At 36.8% G+C, this 22475-nt stretch overlaps 2 protein-coding genes and 1 long non-coding RNA gene across 14 annotated transcripts; all 3 read right to left on the reverse strand.

Annotated features, from left to right (window-relative positions):
* Positions 1-4809: 4809 nt before the first annotated feature.
* On the reverse strand, positions 4810-6139 carry LOC103469289 (uncharacterized). 5 transcript variants are annotated; one of them, XR_014088611.1, is made up of 5 exons: positions 5744-6139; positions 5426-5586; positions 5198-5353; positions 5062-5133; positions 4810-4997 (listed from the first exon to the last, which is right to left on the reverse strand). XR_014088611.1 is itself a non-coding variant. In XM_081609924.1 (5 exons), exons 2-5 carry the CDS (start codon positions 5857-5859, stop codon positions 4825-4827), a joined length of 606 nt encoding a protein of 201 aa, XP_081466050.1. In that variant the 5' UTR covers positions 5932-6139; the 3' UTR covers positions 4810-4824. The 5 variants fall into 5 exon arrangements, 4 of the variants coding, with proteins under 4 accessions (XP_081466050.1, XP_081466049.1, XP_081466052.1 ...); XM_081609924.1 differs by lacking the exon at positions 5062-5133 and having other exon boundaries at positions 5744-5859; positions 5932-6139; XM_081609923.1 differs by lacking the exon at positions 5062-5133.
* Positions 6140-6396: 257 nt separating this feature from the next.
* On the reverse strand, positions 6397-8044 carry LOC145552535 (uncharacterized). 3 transcript variants are annotated; one of them, XR_014088614.1, is made up of 4 exons: positions 8016-8044; positions 7736-7810; positions 7405-7530; positions 6397-6527 (listed from the first exon to the last, which is right to left on the reverse strand). It is a non-coding gene; the product is annotated as an uncharacterized LOC145552535 (long non-coding RNA). The 3 variants fall into 3 exon arrangements; XR_014088613.1 differs by having other exon boundaries at positions 7736-7901; XR_014088612.1 differs by lacking the exon at positions 8016-8044 and having other exon boundaries at positions 7736-7994.
* Positions 8045-10276: 2232 nt separating this feature from the next.
* Positions 10277-19512, reverse strand: LOC103469287 (sterile alpha motif domain-containing protein 9-like). 6 transcript variants are annotated; one of them, XM_008416866.3, is made up of 4 exons: positions 19083-19512; positions 17718-17734; positions 16257-16293; positions 10277-15874 (listed from the first exon to the last, which is right to left on the reverse strand). In XM_008416866.3, the coding sequence occupies exons 2-4, from the start codon at positions 17718-17720 to the stop codon at positions 11280-11282; spliced, it is 4635 nt and encodes a 1544-aa protein (XP_008415088.2). In that variant the 5' UTR covers positions 17721-17734; positions 19083-19512; the 3' UTR covers positions 10277-11279. The 6 variants fall into 6 exon arrangements, with proteins under 6 accessions (XP_008415088.2, XP_008415087.2, XP_017161821.2 ...); XM_008416865.3 differs by having other exon boundaries at positions 10277-15877; positions 19083-19511; XM_017306332.2 differs by having other exon boundaries at positions 10277-15877; positions 17718-17875; positions 19083-19511.
* Positions 19513-22475: the final 2963 nt, after the last annotated feature.

The following is a 22475-nucleotide window of genomic DNA, read 5'->3' on the forward strand; positions in this document are numbered from 1 at the left end:
AACTTTTGGGGGAAAGAATTGATATTTTGCACAGAATTGTTCATAGTTTAACATGCAACCATTAACATCCATTAAGTGTATAATAGACCAGATATTCTTTTCCATCCAATTTTTGGAAAATAAGGATTTATTGCGATTAAGTATAAATCTGTTATTCCATATGATAGAGCCGTGTGGCGAGTAGTTGTGCACATAGAGCATCTTCCAGTATAGTAATACTTGTTTATGGAACTCTGATAGTTTAATGGGCAATTTATGTATATTGAAATCAGCTAGAACTACAAGTTTTAAACCACCTATTTAGTTAAAAATTAGGGACACAATACCAAAATAGTTGAGAATTTTTAATCCAGGATTTTAACCAATTAATCTTAAGAGTACTGTTAAGACATTCAAAGTCAATTACTTTCAGACCGCCATCTTTGATTTCTTTGATCATGTGACCTTTCTGTAGGTAGTGTGGCCTGTTTCTCCAAATAAAGTTCATGTTCATTTGATTAATAGTTTTAGTTAAACTATTTGGGACAGCAGTGCTACAAGTTGAATAAATTAATCTTGATAAACTTTCCATTTTTGATAAGTAAATCCGTCCTAAAATAGAAAGGTCTCGTTTAGTTTGGATTTACATTCTTTAATCTTGTTTTCAATAGTTACGTTTGATTCTTGGTTTTTGGTTATTACAGTTCCCAAGTATTTAATTTCAGATTTGATTGGAATGCTAGATATTTCTTTTAGGGAAGTGTCATGAATAGCTATAAGCTCACATTTCTTTAAGTTCAGCATTAGACCTGAAGCCTCTAAAAAAAGTTTAATTTTATCAATTACAATTGGAACTTGCTTGTAATTTTTAAAGAAAACTGTGGTGTCATCTGCTAACTGGCTAATAATTAATTCTGTACCAAAAACATCTAATTTCTCAATGTCTTCACAGTTTTTAAGATAGATCGCTAACATTTCTGCAACTAAATTAAAGAGAAATGGGGAAATGGGACACCCTTGAGGAATTCCAACATCAATGTTAAATCTAGCTGTGGTGCCCTGAGGCAGTATTACACAACTATTAATGTATTGATATAGGTCTTTAAATAAAGTTTGCTCCAAAGCCTAGATGCTCAAGAACTGAGAATAAGAACTGGTGTTCCACCGAGTCAAAGGCCTTATAAAAGTCAAGGAAAAGAATAAAGCCATCATCTTTAATCATGTCTCTATATTCAATCAGGTCCTTTACCAGTCTAATGTTGTTGTGGATTGATCTTCCTTTTAAGAAGCCAGACTGTGATTCAGCAATAATGTTTGAGATTCCTGTTTGGAGACGCATGGTAAATATGTATGTTAGTAATTTATAATCTGAATTTCTGAGTGTAATTGGTCTTCTATTCTCAATCAATCTTGGGTCCTTGTCTGGTTTGGGGATACATAATAAGTCCTTGTTTCATTGTAGTAGGTATAGTATGATTTTTAAAAATATCTGTAAAAACTTGATGTAGTAAAAATTTTATGTCTTCCCAAAAGTGTTTATAAAAGTTTCCTGTGAGTCCACCTGGACCTGGTGCTTTGTTTAATGATAAGCAATTAACAGCCTTATCAAGTTCTTTTATTGTAATATTGTCGTCACAAGTTTGTTTGAAATTATTTTCTATTTTAGGGATAAATGTTTCAATTTTTTAAAAAGGTAAGAGATGTTTGTTCTGAGAATTTGGAGGTATACAAGTTGTTATAGAATTTAAAAATCTCTGTTGATATTAAGTTTGTGTTATTGGTTTCAACATTATCTACTATTAAGGAGTTGATAGAATTGTGTTGTCTTCTTTTTTCCAAAAAGAAGACAACACTGCTTACAAAAGTAAGCAGTGTTTTTTTCTCATTCCTCTATCCATCTCGCTCTTGATCTAACAAAAGCTCCTTTAGCCCTTTGAATATAAATTTCATCTAGTTTAGGTTGGAGGAGTTGTACTTTTTGTTTGTCTTCAATTGAGGGGTTGGGTTTATTGCAATATAGGTTAAGTTGTTGTATAATAAGTTCTTTTTTTGGAGTTCTTTTTTAATTTGTTTACTGAATGAGATAGAAAATTGTCTTACCTTGTACTTTAGGAATTGCCATTTTTGAACAGGACTATTTAGTTCTTTAGTCCTTAATATTTTGGATTAGAACTTTGATTTTTTTGGCAGTAAGTGTCATTTTTAAGAAGACTGTAGTTAAATTTCCAATATTTACTTGTGCCTGGTTTCCAGTTTTGAGGTTTCATTTGTAAGGAAATAAGGCAATGGTCAGTCAACGGTGCAGCAGAAATATCCGAGTTGGTTTCATTGGTTAGTAATTCATTTGTTACAAGCCAGTGATCAAGTCTTGATTTGCTATTTGAACCAGACCATGACAATTTTATACAATTGGGATTAAGATGACGCCACACGTCAACTAGATTTTGTTCATTACAAAAATTGTTAAATGTTTTGTTTGGGTAACTTGAGTTATGTTTAGAAGGCCACATATCATAAAATTCATCTGGAACAAGGTTGAGATCTCCACCAATTATAACATTGTTTATTGAGTAAAATGATTTTAGCTGGTCTAGATGTAAGGCTATTTCTTCTAGCAATAATTTGTTTTGGTTTAGATTATTGTAACCATATATGTTTAATAAAATAAGAATTAAGTTATCTAAACAGACAGTGAGAGATAACCAGTGGCCATTTTCATCCATTTTATTTGAGATAATTTGACCCTGGAAGTTTTTTTTAAAAGAATAGCGACCCCTGCTGATCTTGAAGAGCCATGACAAAAATAAGCTTAATCTCCCCATTGTTTAGACCAAAAGATGTTATCTCCTTGTTTCGAATGAGTTTCCTGTAGGAATATAACATTTGCATTTTTCCCTTTACAAAATAAAAATAAACTTTTCCTTTTAGTCAAATCTCTTAGACCCCTTGAATTAACAGAAATAAGAGAAAGTTCACTTTTCAAGTTAAACATAAAAGATTAATAAAATAAAGTAAAACTGAACAGTATTGGATGGGTTTTACCTGAGAGGAGACTGAACTTTAGGTAGCAAAAACTCCTGAACTAATAAAATTATCTGAAGTCAAATTATCATGAAGAACTATGAGCCCCTAAGGAGTAACTCGTTGTCCGTTGATAAAGGCATATGGGCCTTTGAACACCGCCTATATCCCAGCTTTCCGTGCTTCGACCTTCTTTGTCAGCACAGCGTTTGCGGTTTTAAGTTGACCAATCTCATCTTCCATCTTTTTATTTCTATTTTTACAATCTTGGATTTCAGCGCTATTGAACTCCACCGCTTTAGCAATGTTTGCAATAGAGAGCGCGTTTCGTTTCAGTTCTTCAAAGTTCAGCATCACTTTCTGTAGATTTTCAACTGCTTCTAAGATCATGGCATTTGATGCATTGGAACTAACCTCCTCGTCTCCCTTTGTCTTCCTATGTGGTACTGGGGTCTTACACGGTGAAGTTAGGGCATTTTTAGTCCCTTTGGCATCTGCGTCCAAGCATCGTGAGTTAGCAGAGCTTTGTTGTTAGCCATTATCGTTGTTGTTTAACTCTTGCTTGTAATTAATTTTCCGGTTATCACTGGATGTTTTCAGTTATTAGTTCACGATTATACTCCTTGGTGTCAAATCCGGACTTCATAAATGTTCAATTATTTATTTAGGAGCTTGCTACCTGGAGCTCAATACTATGCATCCGCCATCTTGCCGCCAATCCACTGTTCTGTAATCTGGAACGTTCGCTACGTTTAGCTGTAGTTACCCACCTAACTGCGTCATGCCTCACGGGCAAAATATCAAAGGTAACAAGGTGACAGAGGACTTATGTTGTAAAAAAAAATACCCCAACAAAAAAGCAAATAATTTTAGTACATGTTATGCGTCAGAAGAGGGCTTAGGAAATACCCCCCCAAAAAAAATTGACCAAAAGGGCACTTGGGGGCAAGGAGAACAAGGGGCAGGTACTCAAGCACCCCTAGCCCCCTCCTCTGCACGTGCCTGTTGGACATAGTCTCCACTGTCTGTGAAAGCGAAGCGCTGCTGCATGTCGCCATATCTTATGATTTATGCAGCGGGATTCTATTATGACGATTAGACAGACATATTCTCCCGCTCAGAGGAAAACACTGCACACTATCTTGGAGTGCCGCGTACTAGTGAAAGGGGGGATGGAGGAGGCGATAGGCGTCTTCTTGATTTTTAATGGCGGGTGAGATCTAATGCCAAGATGCATTATCGCCATCTTCTGTGGTGGAGTGGAGACCAGAATATTTCCCTCTTTTTATCCCAAGATAAATTCTTACAATCTTGTTTACTTAACTTTTATAACCGATTTATCTTAAATGTTTAACATCCTATTCATTCTTAATGTCTCCATATTTACGTAACTTTCAGTTTTTAATTATATAAAGCACTTTGAAATGCCTTGCTGCTGAAATGTGCTAAAATTTGATTGATATTTCCTAATTTCTTGTTTTAACTTTTCTTTCAAGGAAAAACCTCAAAGTTCTGGTTCTGATGGATCAAATAAATTCAGTCTTAATAAAATTTCCAAGCCCAATCATGATAACTACTCAGATCATAAACAGTTTGAATAGGACTCATTTGACCTGCTATCTCCCTCCTATAAATCAGTCTTTAAAAGCCTCAGTGTATGTTTAATGAGCTTTCCAGCTTACAGCTAGAATTGGCTCAAATTGTTTCCTTCAACCAATGTAAAGTTTCTACTAGATGTGTTCAAAGCACAAATGTCAGTTACAAAAGTTTGACTCCAGATAGAATTTCTCAAACTCTACAAAGGAAAACTCAATGACAAATATTTTATTCCTTTGGTTCAGATACATCAGAAAGGTCAGTTTCAGTAGCAGTTGCATTTGTCACTGTAGAGGTGGTGCCAGTGTAACCAGATTTGGTGTTGGCCATTGGCACTTCTAAGGATTTCAGCATGAACTTGTTGGTCGCTTCATCGTGAAGTCCTGCTTCCTCAAAGTCACCTGAAAAATGCAGAAAGCATTTACAGGGTCAGTTTACAGACTCAGTAAGATGTTAAGACAGTACCTTCCAGTCCAGTTTCATTTTCAGCATCTAGTTCAGAGGTCGAGTGCTCATGAATCAGTCCCTTTCATGCATCTGGAAGACAGATATCATTTCATCAAGAGCTATGCCTTTTAAATATTCACCATCTTAAACCCACCAGTTTTGTAGATTCCACTTCTCCAGTGGCTGCCATACAGTGTCGGTCTGTAAAGTTTCTGGATGACACTAGGGAGCTCCTCAAAATGAAGATGTCCACTTTTACTTGATGGCAAGACGGTCAGGGGACCCACTCTGGCCTCTTGCTCCCACAGAGCTGAAAAAAAAAAAAGGTTGTGTCAGAAACCATTTAGTCAATGCAAAAAGACATGAGGGAGAGAATCTTTACCCTTTTTAGTCTTCAGCCCACTCCGCCACATGTATTCAGCAGCAGCCACCTTCCCAAAACCACGAGGACCGACCATCCCAGGAATGCCAGACTTGCCTGGCACTTGATTTAGGGCTTTGCAATATCCACACAAGTAGTCATTGCCATCAGCTGACCTCCATCTGAGGAGAAGATTCAGTCTCATTCGTGTCATACTGCCAACTCATGTCGGCATGAGTGAAGAACTGGATAGACCATACTTCCTATAAAAGCAGATACTTTACATGTAAAACCAGCTTTTCAATAATTAAAGAGTTCAATAGGAAATAAGAGACAGACCTTTCATAATGGCATTCAACTGGGATTACTGCCTCATCCATGTGAACTACCCCACTAGAGGACGCCAGAGGAGAGTAAACGAGGAGGTTTGCGTAGACAAGGGAATCCTTAGTCATCTGGAAGAGCAGCAAGTTTAGAAACAGGATTTACATAGTGAAATAACCAGCAGCAGAGCAGGTCAAGTTAACCAGTGTTTGGTGCCACAGTCATCCAGTCCAACAATAATCCTGTATTCTTCTGCAGAAGTAGCTGTAGGTCTTAGAAGAGACGACTCACAGCATGCAGCAGGAAGCTGATGTTGCTCTGGACCAGCTGCACCACTTGATAAATGTGCATGACCGACTCCTCGTACCAGCGGCCCAGGTAGGGACGGACTTCTGTCTCAAGGTTCTGCAGCTACAACAAACACACGGTAAGATGTTTAAAAGCAGCAGCCTTGAAATGCGACTAGAAAACTTCATTTTGTCACATCTTCCCACCTCTGGAGTTTGAAGGCTGCTGTGTAGGCCTTGGACATATTTATCGAGTTCTAATCTAAATGTAGTTTAAGTCAAAGAATTTAAGAGAATTCAGAAGGAATTGGATTATATGAAAACAGTAAAATCTTGAAGCTTTGTTGTAACTTTTGCTTATTCCATAAAAGAAACAAGGATATAAGTTCAGACCCTTTTCGGAGCCCCCCATGAAGCAGATGACGTATCCGTTTCCATCAGCGTCCGGCTGTTCTGGAGACCTTTCCTGCTCCAGGAGACAGCAGTAGCAGCCAATTGCCTGCTCCGGAAGACTGCAGAGAAAAAGGACATTTATTAAAAAAAAAAAAATGACGATCAGTTTACGGTGTCTCCTGCATGATTTGGGACAAACTGTAAACAAAACTTATGTTTTCCTTTCAGCAAAGGCTTTCTTCTTGCCACTTTTCCATAAAGATGTCAGATCTGTGGAATGTGTTGTTTTATTTACACAGAGTTGGGCTCCATTGACTAATTATGTGACCTGGGAAGGCAATTGGTTGTGCTGAATTTTATTTAGGAGCATCAGAGCATAAAATCTCAGCTTTTTGGTGAAACAAAGAATAACACCATTTATCTGTAGCAAAACTAGCATTAAAATTAAAAACTTGAAATAAACTGCTGTCCATTTATGGCATGGAAACGTTTGAAGTTGGGAAGATTTCTATGAAATTATGTGTTATTAGGTTTTATTTATGCAAATTATCTACGCAGCGCCAAAAAAAATGTAAGGAACAACTTCTCTCTCCTGTGAAACATTTTCTACAACTTCTTCAATGTTGCAACTTTTTATAATTGGTGAGCTCAGATTTCTCTCACAGCCCAATCACAGGGATTTTAATTACAAATCTTTGAGTGACTATATGTAGAGTACCTTGCAAACATTGTCAAATCCCTTTAAACTTTAATTCAAAGCTTGTTGAGACACATAAAAATACTTATACATTTTAATTGAGGCGAAATTTAGTTTTAGAAAATATATCTGAAAACAAATGCAAGCTACAGTTTTGTAGGTTTGTGTTGTTCTGTCACATAAAGTGTCAATAACAAACAATAAAGCTTGCGGTTTTAATGACATACAATCTAATAAAAAAATAACCAAAGTGTACAAATACATTTTTAATCAACTTTTATGATTTGGTGAAAAAATACCTGAGCTCCACAGTGGCAATGTTACCCATGCCTCCAAGAAGAGCTCCTTTACTCAGCCTCCTTGAAATATAGATCCGCAGCTCCGGTTCTGCTTCTGATGGAAGGCTGCTGTCAATTAGTGTCAAACTGTGGACAAAAAGAAATTAAAAGAACAATCAGAAAAGAGGTGGTTAAGATTCAAGCCATCAGGAAAGACGATGAAGAATTTGGAAGCCACTCAAATCGATGAAGAAAAGAATCCATGCTGGCTGGATATCCAGTGAAAGCTCAAAGTAAAAACAGTGACAGCCACTGAGAAAGCGAGACGGTGGACGGATGGCTCCCGTGTTACCTAAAGTCATCGTGACTTGTTGTGGAGTCTGCACGTCTCTGGTTCCACGCCACATTTTCTCCACAGGCCTCAGATCTAAGACGACCAACAGTTTACTCATCACCTGCTTAGATTTTATGATTGAGCCTTTACGTGCACAAAGAGGACTGCTGCACAGCAATAAATCCTGGTTTTATTAAGGTGGAAAGCACAGTAAAAACACATTTAACTATTATATGAACAATCAACAGCGACAGATCGGTTCAAAGTAGCATCTGCAATAACATAAATTCATCATTACCTGGTGCCCTGATAAAGATAGATGGTGTAAGGTAAGCAGTTCAACTTGAATTTTTCTGGCTGTATCCAGCAATATCTTCGCTGTCCAAATCTCATCTCGTCTCAATAAGTATAATATGTATACACTTTAAAAATGTTCAGCTGAAGTGCTGATCAACATGGTAAGTGAAATAAGAACTTATTCAACGGTATAGTTAGGGGGTTTTAAAGTTAGACCCAAAGTTACTACTGCCAGATTTAGATTTTAAATAATTTCCCAACCATCAATAACTTTTCTTCTCTGCTCCAATGTGATGCTACCATTCCCTATTGAAAAACCAACTGTAGCACTTATTATGTGATATTTATCATCTACAACACACGCTACAGCAGATAATGACCACTGTGTTGGTCATAATGTTCTGGATTGCCTTGGGGTTGTTTTTGTTTCCCCACAAGGAAAGTCATAAAGCGATTTTTCCAAACATCAATTATTTTCTGATAAAATGTAAGCAAATGTGCGTGTTAGATCCGTTCATTAAGAATGAGACTAAGTAAATTCTACAAGTTCACCAGCAGATGGAGACAAAAACAAAAAACAAACAAACAAAAACAACAACCCTTAAATGAGTCTGAAAGCTTAGGTTGCTGTTTGTACCCAATTCCTCAAGTGTTGATGGAAACCGAATAATTGTGGTGAGTTTGCTGTTTAGTTAGCCATAGTTCATTATTCTTAGATTTGCCTTATAAAATGTTTTCATATTATTGAAACCTTCCTTTTTTAAACTAAGGTGTTTATGTTAGATTGCTGCTGGAGAGTACAGAAAGGAAGCCTCAGTAAGTGACATTTATCAACTAATTTAAGTCCATTTTTATTTTATTTTTTATAACTCACCTGTAATATCCTTCACTCAGTCCAACTATTTCACTCTCCTGTTGTTAAATGTCGATCAATACTATGACATCAGTTTAGTAAAACTCCTGAAATTCAGTTTTTGTTTTGATGTCATGGTGGCCCCCATCAGGCCACTCTTTTGATATTTATTTTAGATTGTACCCCTGTTCTGGTTTCCTTAAATAGGTTTAGACATTCATCTGGTTTCTGGTTTCCTTGGCTGCTTGTAGTGGATGCACTGTTGGTATTTTAGTACACGGCAAACTGAAGAGCTACGTGGTGTTAAGAAGCACACAAAAACTAACCCTGAACATGATGTTGCTAGTATCACATGAGTAATTATCATCATTGCATGTAATGAATCCCAGTTTTGTAAATATGATTCTGCTTTGGCCTACACTGTGAATCACACATTGTTGTTGGACTGATGTCACTGTGGCTATTGGGTTAGGGCTGCCAGAAAGTGTTTTCATTTGTCCATTTCAAAGAAACTGTTTCCTGCAGATTTAGTCCTAAATACATGTTTTTGTTTTTTAACAAGCTCTGGTTTTGATTAGGGGCACTTTTACAGGACCTCTATAGACATCTACAAACATCTGTAATGTTTTTTGTGCTTTTATTTTACTTGAAAATAAACCTAACCCAGAAATGATTTCCTTGGTCTCTATATAGTCTACATTAAAACTAATGCTCTGTAAATGATCCTGGGTGAGTGTACTAATATAGATGTTAAACATCTGGATTACTAGACACTGCAGGACAAAACCACAGACTTCTCTTCTCTCTGAGGATCTATCTCAGTATAACCCGGAAAAAAAAACTGAGTAAAAATCACAGTTGCAAGGGTATATTTTAGATGAAACACATTTACATTTATATTTAAAGAATGCATTTAGATATGACAGTTACGAGTGGTCCTTGCTAGTTTACTCTCCATTAAATATCAGTGTCCCCAAATTTGAAACAAGTCTTATTAAGGTCTATCACTGGTGCGTCAGTCAGTTTTATCTGGCTTTGATTGGTTATTCATTATCAGAATTAACTGACATCTTGGGGGTTGGAGTTGGGGAACAAAACAAAATGAAATACAAGCCATGCTCCAGTATCAAGCAGCTGTTACTTTGAGTATCATTTTTTTAAACATCTTTAATGAAGTAAAGAACAAGGTATCCGATTGACTCAAATGATTCAATTAATCTTACTTTCCATTGATTGCTTTCAATGTTTAGAGGTCCTGCAATGAAAATATGTTTTAGTATCTGTTGATAATAGCATTGATAAAAGTAACAATATAAACAATTCTCAGTGTTTGTTGGACCGTAATCTTTAGATGACAACCTTTATGCAACTTAATGAAGATCATACCTTCACAAATGATGACAACTGTCTTTTTAAAAGCACAATAACATTTATTAAAGTTAGAACAATAAGTTATGCAAAATTTGTTTAAAAAGGCACAACAAAGACCAAAAATCATTCCTTATACAGAGACGTGCAGTTATGTATAAAGTAAAATCTTAAGTCGTAATACTACTTGGCAAAAAAACTTAAGATAAATCTCAAAACCACTAAATACCTAAAAACACCAAATACATTCAATCTAAATCAAGATGTCTTGCTTAGCTGTGTACTTGGTTCAAATTTTAATCCATGCCCAATATTTTTCTCCACATTGCAAAACATTTGAACAGCACTTAGACCTGTGTCTACTATATCCTACTCTTTAAGTCAAATAAATTTAGTGAGTTTTAGATTTTGTACCTAAATGTATGAGTTTGTGAAAGATAAACTTACAATAGTAAGTTGCGTAAACTTTTTATTCATTTTGTCAAAGCTCCAAGATTTGAATAAAGTAGAGTTCCCATTGTGCTTGGTGGCATGTTACTTGTTATTGTAAGTTTATCTTTCACAAACTCACGCATTTATAAATTTTTTCAATTTAACTTTAACTTTTTAATTTATTTGAAGACTCAAATGTTTTACAGTGTATGTAGTGCAAACTATTTTGTTCATTCAAGGAAAATAGCTATTAACGTATCACTCAGAAAGTGTCTCCACAGATAATCATCTTTCTGAAGAAATCTGGTTACTCACCATGCGATTACAAAACATGTTTCAGAAGATATTAACATCCCAAGATTTAAAAAAAAACTAATATGGACCAGTTACATGTGTTCTGCAGCATAAATCACATTTAAGTTGAGTAATAAAATTAGGTTCAATTGAATAAGTCTGCTCAGTTTACCTCGTCATCCATGCAGCTCACATTCATTCATTTTGGTCAGCAAATATATATTCAGGAAATGACTTTTATGTCGCTGCACCTTTTTGACACAAATCATGCTTTGTCCAGATTAAAGTAACCTTAGATAAGATTAATTAGAGTTAACATTATTTCATCATCTGAATGTCAAAAGCAACTACGCCATCAAATGAAAATCCTAAGTAAAAAGTGACTTTTTCATTTCCATAGGGCAAATAAGCAGAGTTTCGAGGAATTACTCTTATTTTGCTGTCTTTATGTCCACATTGGACATATAAGTTTTCATTCTCTGTCCACCCTTCAATCCGTTTCAGTTGCTGCACAACTTCCTGGGTTTTCCACACTTCCCCTCCGAGCCATTTTAGTTTTCTCTCACTCAGCGTTCCTTTGATCTGTTTTTCGATAGCACTTCTATGGACAATCTTGTTTAGACCTCTTGCCTTGGCCAGGAAGAAGTGTGTGACAATCCTACTTTTTCTCTGAGACATGTGTAGGAATTTATGTTCACATAGTCTCTGAAGAGCATCAATGGCCAACAGAAGGATCTGAGCATCAGCAGAACTCACTTCTTTACTGTTTTCAGGCCAAAACAGGAGAGAGAGAAGAAAGAGGGCACTTGCTTTTGACATGTCTTTTCCTTTTGCCTTAAATCCTTTGCTGAGATCTTGTAATTGCTTGAGGGATAAGAGCTTTGAGGATCCAGGTAGGATACAGTTAAGAGCTACCTGGCAAAAAATGACATTAGTGAGCTCTGTTTCATCAAGATCCTTCCATGTCAGGTTTTCTGGATACATGTCCATAATCTCCTCTAGTTTTTTTCCAGCCCTCATTCGGTCTTTGTCATAGAGTAAAGAGAGGATTGATGTAACATTTCCTCCTCCAAGCTTGTAGGTTCTCATCTGTCTTTGGAAAGATGAGAGTATGTTTCCAGGATTTTTTATATCAGTGCTCAGACTTTCAGCTGCTTGATTCATCTCCTCTTGTATAACACAGAAAAATCCAGCATAAACAGCACTTTTCCTTGTCAACCATTCTCTTGGATTATAAACCTGCTCTGGATCTCTTGCATCAAGTTCCTCATCTTCTTCACTGATGTCAGTCTGAAAGTAGCTCAGATCTTCAGAAATGCATTCCAGAGCCTGTCTCAAGCTCTTTTCCAACCCTTTCAGCTCCGGATGAAATTCCTGCCAGGGTATTCTGACTTCTTCTGGTATGTAGTCTGTTATTAGGTAGTTCATCAGCTGTGAATATCCAGTTGTTTTTGAAAAAACATCAACTCCTGACAAGAACTTAAGCAGCCTGCAGCCAACATCCACTTCCCCATAGTATGAACTATTAAGTATGACTGTCTCTTTTTTTGGTGTTTTTTCAGAGGCTCGAAAAGCAGATATTCCCTTCAGGGCAAAACGTATGATTTCAACCCCCCTTTTGGGGGAAGGCTCTTTTTCTTCAAGGGTGTCATACAAATGGTAAAACCACCACTTGTACACTTGACCCAGTGTGTCAAGGATGAATGTGTCATGGGGAGACAATGATTTCGCTTCCTGTGCCCACTTAAGAGCCTCCTCAAATCTCTTATTGGTGTAAAGCAGCCGGGCAAGTTGTTGTGCCACATAAGCATCTTTTCCCAAAGCTATGAATGCAGCTTTCATCAAGTCAACAGCTTTCTGAACACCACCTTCTTCAATTTGGACTTCCTCAATTAGTGGAGAAAAAGTTGTGTCCTTTGGGTCACCTCTGCTTTTTTTATTGCGTCTAATGAAGAGAGCTCTTATAACCTTAAGGAATTGGTCTCTGTCAAACCTGTGATTGATGAGTACATCATCTTTGATGAGCTCTGTGGCAATAGAGCTTTGAGGCATATTGACAGAGAGCTGGCTCAAGATTTCTTTGGCCACAAGCAGATGAATGATACGGATTGACTGGATGTGTGTTGAACTGTCTCTAAGATGGATGAAAATTAATTTGGCCTCATCACTGAGGTGATCAACAAAGGCATGGTACCGAGTTTCAACCACATGCAGACCAATGCCCAGATATGCCTCGCAGTGAGAAACAGATATGTAGGAATCCTTTACATAACAATTTAGTAAAGCCACAAATCTGATGAGGCGAGTGATCAGTGATGTATGATCAATTTTATCTAAAAGATTTTTAACAAAATCCTTTATGTAGCTTGGTTGGAACTCATTGCTCATAAGAACAAATGTGAGAATGAATTTGAAGTCCAAGTCTTCAAATTGATATTTGAGTTCCTCACTTTTTTTCAGGAATAAAGATTTTTCCTCATCTGACAGTTTGTGGGTGACCGCTACTGTTTGAGATGGTGATGCCCTGCACATTCTTTCTGGATCATTTGATCTGTTGCAGATGAGCAGGATGAAGCACAACATTGACGGATTTATCTTTTTGATTGCAATGGCATTTCCCAGATGTCGTCGAAGATCATCAATGTAATCTGGATTTTGGTCCTCCAGTAGGAGAAGCACAGGAAGACAGTTGTTTTTATCATTCTCATCGTGTTCTCTCAGTTTCACTGCATGCTCACAAAGAGTAGTGGCTTCTTTTGACTGTTTCACAACTGCAGATCGTAGTATTGTCCTTCTACTCCAGAGCATCTGTCGTGCCACGGTGCTTCCCCCACTGCCAGGATGATGATATATATTCACACTTTCAATGGGACGCACAGCTTTGTGACGATGAACCACATTGTCCAGGATTGTATTTGCTTCCTTGTAGGCATCCCGTTCAATGATGTTTCCACATTTGTGCTTTTCAGCAAGCCAGAAGTTAATCCAGTTAATTTTTCCACCATGGTAGAAGTAGAGTTCAGTTTCTTTGATTTCGCTCTCACTCATGATTTCTAGGTTTGTGTCATCACACTGGTCAACGCTGATGATCTCCAACGAGTCTAGCATAGCCTCATCAACAGACTTCAAGAAACACAAACCCCGATTTGAGACTGGTAGTTTCCTTTGTGGTTGATTCTTTGATAGCTGAATGCTTTGAACTGTTGCATCCACATGACTCAGTGGCATGTCAACAATGCTGATTTCTTTGAGTTCAGAAATGGGACAAGAAATCTGAGCAAGACTTGACCATTTTCTATAGGTTTCCTTAGATTCTGCAATGATAACTAAACAATTATACCCATTCATTTCTGCATAAAACTCATGAAAAGTCTCAACAAGAGGCTGTTCAACATCAGACATGAGCAGAAAGATAACAACAAATGAATTCCAGGGGAGGATTTCATTGCAAATTAGGGACACAGCTTTTTTCATCTTTTTTTTTCTTGTTTTAATCCAAGTTTCTTCATCGCTGGGAACATTGTTGCCAGGGAAGTTGTTTCGGCCATTGCAATAGATCCAACTAACTCGATCAAAGAGCTTTAAAGAAGCAATAAGATCAGCATTTTCCAGTCTTTTGTTGTTTTCATAGTCATTGAGGAAATGTGGGGTTACAGCTTTCTGCTCCTTGTATTTACCATAAAGGCCAGATGTTTCAGAATCAGGGTCAAAGTCAAACACACAAAAAAGTTTCATGTTAACCAAGAAGGTTATGTTGTCAAGATCTTCTGGCTGTATTTTATTTGCGACAACAATGTAAAAGAGAGAATTGTCCATGTGTGTTTTCCCTCCGGTCAGAAGGATGGACAGCTTTCTCTTTTGGTCTTCTCTGAATTCCAGAGGTGATTGGTTGGCTGAGGACTCGGCCTCCTCCCTTTGTTGATCCTTCTCTCTCAGATCTTGAATAAAACAAATTAGTTCGTCATCAGATATCCGTGGTGTGTTGGCCCCGACCCGTTGATAGGGGATTTGCTCTTCACATTTCACTTTGCCATCTTTCTCAGAGAACTTTGGGACACCAACAGAGTATAGTTTACCTTTAACAATGCTGGCTTTTGGGACAATGTCATATTCAACAATCCATGTTTTCTCAGCATTTTCCTTATCAAGGACCTCAATGAAGCAGGGGTTCCTGATGCATTTCCTAGCATCAATTTGGTGATTTGAGCCTTTAAAGCATTTTTCAATGTAATCTAATGCATCCACAAAATCTTCTTGACTTTGGACTGGTATCCCTATGATTTCACCATGCCTGTGTGTGGATTTGACTTTATCCATTATGCCAAAATGAATTGTTCCATTGGCTCTCATATTCATACAGGCACATGCAAATCTCAGGACTTCATTTGCTACTTTTGTTTTAAGTCTTCTTGAGTCCAGTTTGTGCGCAGTTTCTAGTGACTTATATTCATGACATGGAACAATCATGTTTTCAGGTCCCGTCTCTGGGGGAAGCGAATTGTGCTTCACATATCTGAAGTTTGTTGGACGCTGGTCAAATTTTCGATACTGACAGGAACCCACTCCAGACTTTAAAATGTCATTGAATGAAGTGGTGCCAACGTTTTGCATCTCTCTGTCAGGTGTTTCTTCTGACACAAAAACATTTTCTTTTTTGTCATGTTTTGTATTGCTACTTGTTTTGCTCTGTTCTGTCTTTAACAGATCATCTCTTTTCTTGAGTAAAAGCTCAATTTGACCACTTTTCATTCCAATAGTTTTGCTGAGATAATCCCTCTGTAGAGCTGTGAGAACTGATCCAGTCACTTCTTCTTCATTCAGCTTCAGTATGTACTGTTCTTTTATTCCAATGGATTTCAGCCATGAGCTCACATGAGATTCAGTCCAGGAGCTAAAAGGCAGTTTATGCCACTCTGCTGGATAAAAGTGTTTAAATCAAGTGTTAAAATTGATATTTCTTTTGAACAATGCTTATCTTCTCTTAGTTGTAAACAAAATATCCAATTCATAGTAATTACAAAACACAAAAGTATAAGCTGCACAATTTTCATCCAAATTCTTAAATAAACTTAGAATAAACTTCTTTACAGCAATTACCAACAAATAGCTTTTTTACTTAACCACACAAAATGAGTACTCATTTAAAAACTTAAAAATATATTCTCTTATAATTTACTGCAATACACAGTTGTAATCAAAATCTAGAACACACATTTCTATAGCTTTCTTAACTGCATAGACCTGAGTCTTTTATTTAGTTTTTCTTTGTTGTTGTGTTTACTTTATCTTACTTACCCAAATCTGCAGACTGGCAATCCATTTTACTTGATGCCTGTAGGGGTAAATAATATACCAAATATTAATCTCTACATTTCCTGCATATATATATATAAAATTGCATAAAAATACAAAATTACACATATATTAGGTGTGCAGATTGATCAGCCACTGATCATAATCTGCCAATTTCTGTGAACAGGTGTACGATCGGTGATAGCGATCACTGTCTTGTTGCAGATCACCAAAACCGATCACCTGTATGTCACCTCACAGACTGCGTGTGCAGCTCATTTCCTCTTTCCTTCACACTACGCAAGCGACGTCATGTGGAACTTCAACGCCTAGAGTGAATGGGGAAGTTCGCGTGTTGCGACGAAAAATTACCTCGGGGGTGAAGCGCGTCAAAATCAATCAACACAACAAATCTAATATGACATTTAAAAAACAAACACTTGACTGAGTTTGTCTATATTGAGGCTCACTGCAGAAAAAAAGGGACATCCGGAGCGACCAGATAGCAGGTAAAGCAGCGCACATCTACCAATACTCACTCGGAGTTGCATGACGGACAGAAAGTTTAACAAATAACCCGAAAAATAATCTAAGTCAACGAGTTGGTGGTGTTAGACGCTGTTTCGCTCTCACTGTTGGGCCACCGCTAAGCACTACTGGTAGTAATATTTATTACTACAAATAGAACACCGTTTCTGCTCCATCCAGAAGTGAACTCTCTGCTCAAACCTCTGCTTAAACCTGCAGCATGCAACTTAAACAAAACAAAAAAAAAGATTTAACATATGTAATAAAACTTTCACGATGTCCAAACATGAGATAGGTAATCTCTGGGGGAAAGGGGAATTAAAAAAATCAATCTCCTCTGCCTCCTCCCTGTGTTCTGTAGAATTACACAGCTCTGTCAGAAACAACTGATCAGAGCCATCATTAATTAGCTAGCCATGCTCTTAGGAAATTTTGATTTAATAACACAGGATTGTTTATTTTGATGCAGACTGCGTTTGACTTTGAATTAATGCTTCCTTTTTTCTTGACGTTACTTGATATAGGCAGTGTTGAGATTTATTTGAATCATGCATAATTTATGGTACTGAGAACCTTACTGTTAAATATTACTTTACTGTTTGCATGTTTTTCAGATGTCCTTTTGACTGAATAGCTGCTGTATTGTGCCTGCAAGTATTTTGCATGTTTATGTCTAAATTAGGTGAATTTATTACCAGATATTTTTTTAATTTAGATAGATCACATAGTAGCACTTATACCTAAAGCAAAAAATTAACAGCCAATCCAGGTGATCGGTAATGATCTGTGGTCGGCAGTGATCGACCCCAATGAGTGATCGGAATTGGCAGCAAAAAAACCTGATCGGAGCATCCCTAATATAGATACAACAATTACATGAAGATACAAAATCATAGTCATATTACCTGGCATAGCCGTAGTATTCTATGAACTTACCATGTTCAGCTTAAGACCTGGACCAACATCAGTGTCGTCAGTAATTCAGCCATGTTGGAGAAACAGTAAAATTAGCTGACAATGCCTCGGATACATCTGTATACATATATGTGGTACTCCTCAGGAAGGGAACTGGACTGGATTGTTTGCCCTACTGTCTTTTGCAAAAATGGTAGAAAAATACTTTATTTACGCATAACATACACATTCATACACACATACATGCATATACACATGTATATCTGCTATCTGGTTGTGTCTCCTTTAAAATTATAAAATCTTTTCAAATTCAAACGGTGTGCAATAATTGTTTACTACACAATTGTAAAACTCTTTAAAACATTAAGTGTTCAATAACAAAAGAAAGTATTGATTTCCTGATAATCTGGCTCACTGATCTCAGCAGTTTATATTTTAGTTGTAGGTTTCTCCTCATGCTCAAGAGATGATGCAGTTTTATATGAATTAGATACAAATATGCATGACCTGACAATAGTAAATCTAGGTTCTAAATCTAAAAAGAGGAGTCTTTCTGTAATAATCAAAAGCTACATATTGTTTTTTCACTGATGCAGGAAGTAATCAATAACTGTTTTGTGAAAAAAGTTGTGTTTCTTCTGTTACGTGTCCTCTTCCTTTTCCTGGTTTTATTCAAATTTGCTAAACATTATACAACAAAAAACCTAAATAAAGTACTTTCAGGTGTATAACTTGAATACATTAAAGCAGATTGTCCTTTTTGTATTGTAAAAGACTTGACAAATTCATTGTACTTATCTGTGCTAATTGTGCAGGCAGTAATTTGGAAGAATCTTGTCTCCTGTCCTAAAATAGCATGAAATTCACTTTTTTTTTCTTGCCACTAGTGGCATTTATTTTGAAATGAATCCAAAACAGAACTCATTTCCCAAAAAAGTACAGATGAGGGCTGGGGGAAGACATGCAACCAAGGAAAAAGAGTCGAAACTCACTAACTCCGTTAGAGTCCTCAGCCGTGACTGTTCATACCCCTGTCCCGCTGCATGATGCAAGGCAGCGTACAGTGTTATGTCTGCCACCACGACACTTGACGAAAACAATGAGCATGCTCGCTGATATATATTAATTAAATAGAAGGATAGCTACTGCACTATAAGAATAGCATTACAAGAATAAAGAACGGCTCCCATTGAGGCCTTCAGTCCTATCGTTCTTAGACAAGAGCCGTTCAGAAGAATCGGATCGTTCCTGAATGTCACATCACTATAGTGCAGACTTTGGTCACAGCGTTGTGACACATGTGCCACTGCACAATAACAACTTTTTCTTCATCGCAAATGCAATTTGCCACTGCACAGCAAGCTTTGCTAACATTACATAGCCTACCTTGCTTTGAGCGTCCTTTCCAATTCACGATAAAAGTTGGACATAGTCTCCACCGTCTGTGAAAGCGAAGCGCTGCTGCATGTCGCCATATCTTATGATTTATGCAGCGGGATTCTATTATGACGATTAGACAGACATATTCTCCCGCTCAGAGGAAAACACTGCGCACTATCTTGAAGTGCCGCGTGCTAATGAAAAGAGGATGGAGGAGGCGATAGGCGTCTTCTTCTTGATTTTTAATGGCGGGTGAGATCTAATGTTAAGATGCATTATCGCCATCTTCTGTGGTGGAGTGGAGACCAGAGTATATTATGAGGGGCCGTTTAGGACAAAATCTATGCTTTATCTCTCACACACTACGAAAGACTCACGCACACTCAAAAAATACTCAAATTGCGTATACACATTCCTAAAATGTCACACACGCAAACAAATTTTCTCCCACACGCATACACAAATTCCCAAAATTGCACACGCACACAAATCTTATCTTTCTCACACACATACACTGTACTAACATCTCGCACACACAAAATACTAAAATTGCGCACATACACTATTAAAATATCACACACGCAAACATTTTTTTTGTCACGCATACATAAGACTAAGATTGCACATATAAACTAATAAAATATAGACTCATTTTTTGTATGTGAGAGACTCAGTTTTGTATACGTGAGAGACATTTTTTGTGTGAGAGGTGTCACGGAAGAGGCGGGGCATAATTTGGAGATCAGAAAGCGCATGCGTTATACCACGTTGAAGTTAGCTTCAAGTTGTTTATTGGAGCTCCACGGTGCAAACGGCGTTTAGCTCAAGGTTAATCCGATATATGAACGCTAAATTCGGCCAGCCATTCTCTACCGCTCCCTCCTCAAGCGCTTGGAGGTTCACCTAGGGCTCACTCCGGTTCTAACGCCGGTTATTAGGACGCTTACTCCGGTTCTAACGCCGACTATAACCCTGGCTGGTTCTAAGGCCGCTTACTCTGGCTCTAAGGCTGGCCGAAATTACCGTTCATAAATCGGATTAACCTTGAGCTAAATGCAGCTTGCACCGTGGAACTCCAATATCCAACTTAGTTTAAATTTCAACTTTATTTGGAGAAATAAATCTCATTATATTGCAAAACAGGATTTGATTAAATCATATGAAGATGGTGGAGGCAATGCCATAGATTTTGATGTTATGAATGGAATGTTAAAAATAAAATGGCTTAAATTGTGTTTGCAGAATCTAAATTCCATTTGGTTTGTTATTCCCAGTATGGTCTTTAAAAACTTGGGTGGACTTGATTTCCTATTAAGATGCGATTTTGATCTTAGAAGATTACCAGTTAAACTTTCAGATTTTCATCAACAGGCTCTCCTGTATTGGAAGCTCATCTTCAAACACAACTTCACTCCACACAACACTCCAATATTGAACAATAGATATATATTGATCAATAGAAAATCGTTTTTTATTGAGAATTGGTTTTGTAAAGGTGTGTGGGCTGTTGCTCACTTTTTGGATGCAAATGGTGACATATTACAACATTCTGAGTTTTGTGACAAATTTCATTTATATTGTACCCTAGCAAAATACAAAAAAATCATCAAAGCCTTCCCTCGTCAACTTGTATCCATGGTCAGACAAGATTTATTGTATTCGATGGTTTGTCCCCGTTTAAGGACTCTTGATTGAAAATGTTGATTTTTGTGATGTCAAATGCAACAATAAGTTTATAAGAAGCCATTTATCTAGTTATTGTGCCACCGATGTGCTTAAAAGAGAGTATATCCTTAGAGACTTCAACAAAGAACAAATTAAAAAGATTAGATCAAAATATTTATGTTTTCCACTTCCTGCCAAAATAAAAGATATGCAATTTAAAATTTTAAACTAAATTTATCCAACTAACAACTTCCTGAGAGACAGGTTTAAAATGGATGTGGACAAGTGTGGATTCTGTGAAAAAGTTACTGAAGATTTAAATCACCTGTTTTTCACGTGTGAAGTGGTTCAGTCTTTTTGGCAAGATCTTCATCAGTTTATTCTCAGCCATGGTATACAATTAACAGATATAACCATACAAGATGTTAAATTTGGTTTCTTCATCAATGATCACTTCATTGAATAAATAATGTTTTATTGTTAGCTAAATTTCATATACACAAATGTCGCTTCTCTAAAACTATTCCCAACTTTAGACAGTGGATGAATGATTTAAACTTGTTCTATAAATCTTTAAGTCTTGTAAAGTCAAAACATGCTTTTAAGTTGTCCAATTTTTTGAAACGTTTCATACTATAATGTACTGCCCTGTTGTATGTTTTTTTTTGTTTGTTTATTTCATTCTCTTTTCCTCTGTCCCAGTTGTCTGGCTCTGTTGTCATTTTGTTCTCTGATCTTATAATGTATACATTACGGTACCTTTATGGAGCTGATTGTATGTTTATATTATAATAATAAAAAAATTAAAAAAAAAAACTCCAATATCCAACTTGAAGCCAACTTCACTGTGTTATAACGCATGCGCGATCTGATCTAAAAATTATGCCCCGCCTCTTCCATGACACCCCTCAAGATACAAAACTTGAGTCCCTCACACACACAGAACTGAGTCTCTCGCATACAAAAAATTAGTCTATATTTTATTAATTTATATGTGCAGTCTTAGTCTTATGCGTGTGACAAAAAAATGTTTGCGTGTGTGATAATTTAGTAGTGAATGTGTGCAATTTTTGAAAGATAGAATGTGTGTGCGTGTGCGACATCTTAGTCGTGTGTATACGCAATTTTAGTATTTTTTGAGTGTGCAAGTCTTTTGTAGTGTGCGAGACAAAACATTGTCCTAAACGGCCTCTCAGTATTTCCCTCTTTTTATCTCAAGATAAATTCTTATAATCCCGTTTACTTCAAAACTTTTATAACCGATTTATCTTAAATGTTTAACATCCTATTCATTCTTAATGTCTCCATAAAATTTACATGACTGTTTAATTATGTAAAGCACTTTGAAATGCCTTGCTACTGAAATGTGCTGTACAAATAAAATTTGATATTTCCTAATTTCTTGTTTTAACTTTCCTTTCCTCAAGGAAAAACCTCAAGGTTCTGGTTCTGATGGATCAAATAAATCCAGTCTTAAAATTTCCAAGCCCAATCATAACTACTCAGATCATAAACAGTTTGAATAGGACTCATTTGACCTGCCATCTCCCTCCTATAAATCAGTCTTTAAAAGCCTCAGTGTATGTTTAATGAGCTTTCCAGCTTACAGCTAGAATTGGCTCAAATTGTTTCCTTCAACCAATGTAAAGTTTCTACTAGATGTGTTCAAAGCACAAATGTCAGTTACAAAAGTTTGACTCCAGATAGAATTTCTCAAACTCTACAAAGGAAAAC

Source organism: Poecilia reticulata, chromosome 8 (assembly GCF_904066995.2).
Source record: "Poecilia reticulata chromosome 8, P_reticulata-male-v2, whole genome shotgun sequence".
Lineage (NCBI taxonomy): Eukaryota > Metazoa > Chordata > Actinopteri > Cyprinodontiformes > Poeciliidae > Poecilia > Poecilia reticulata.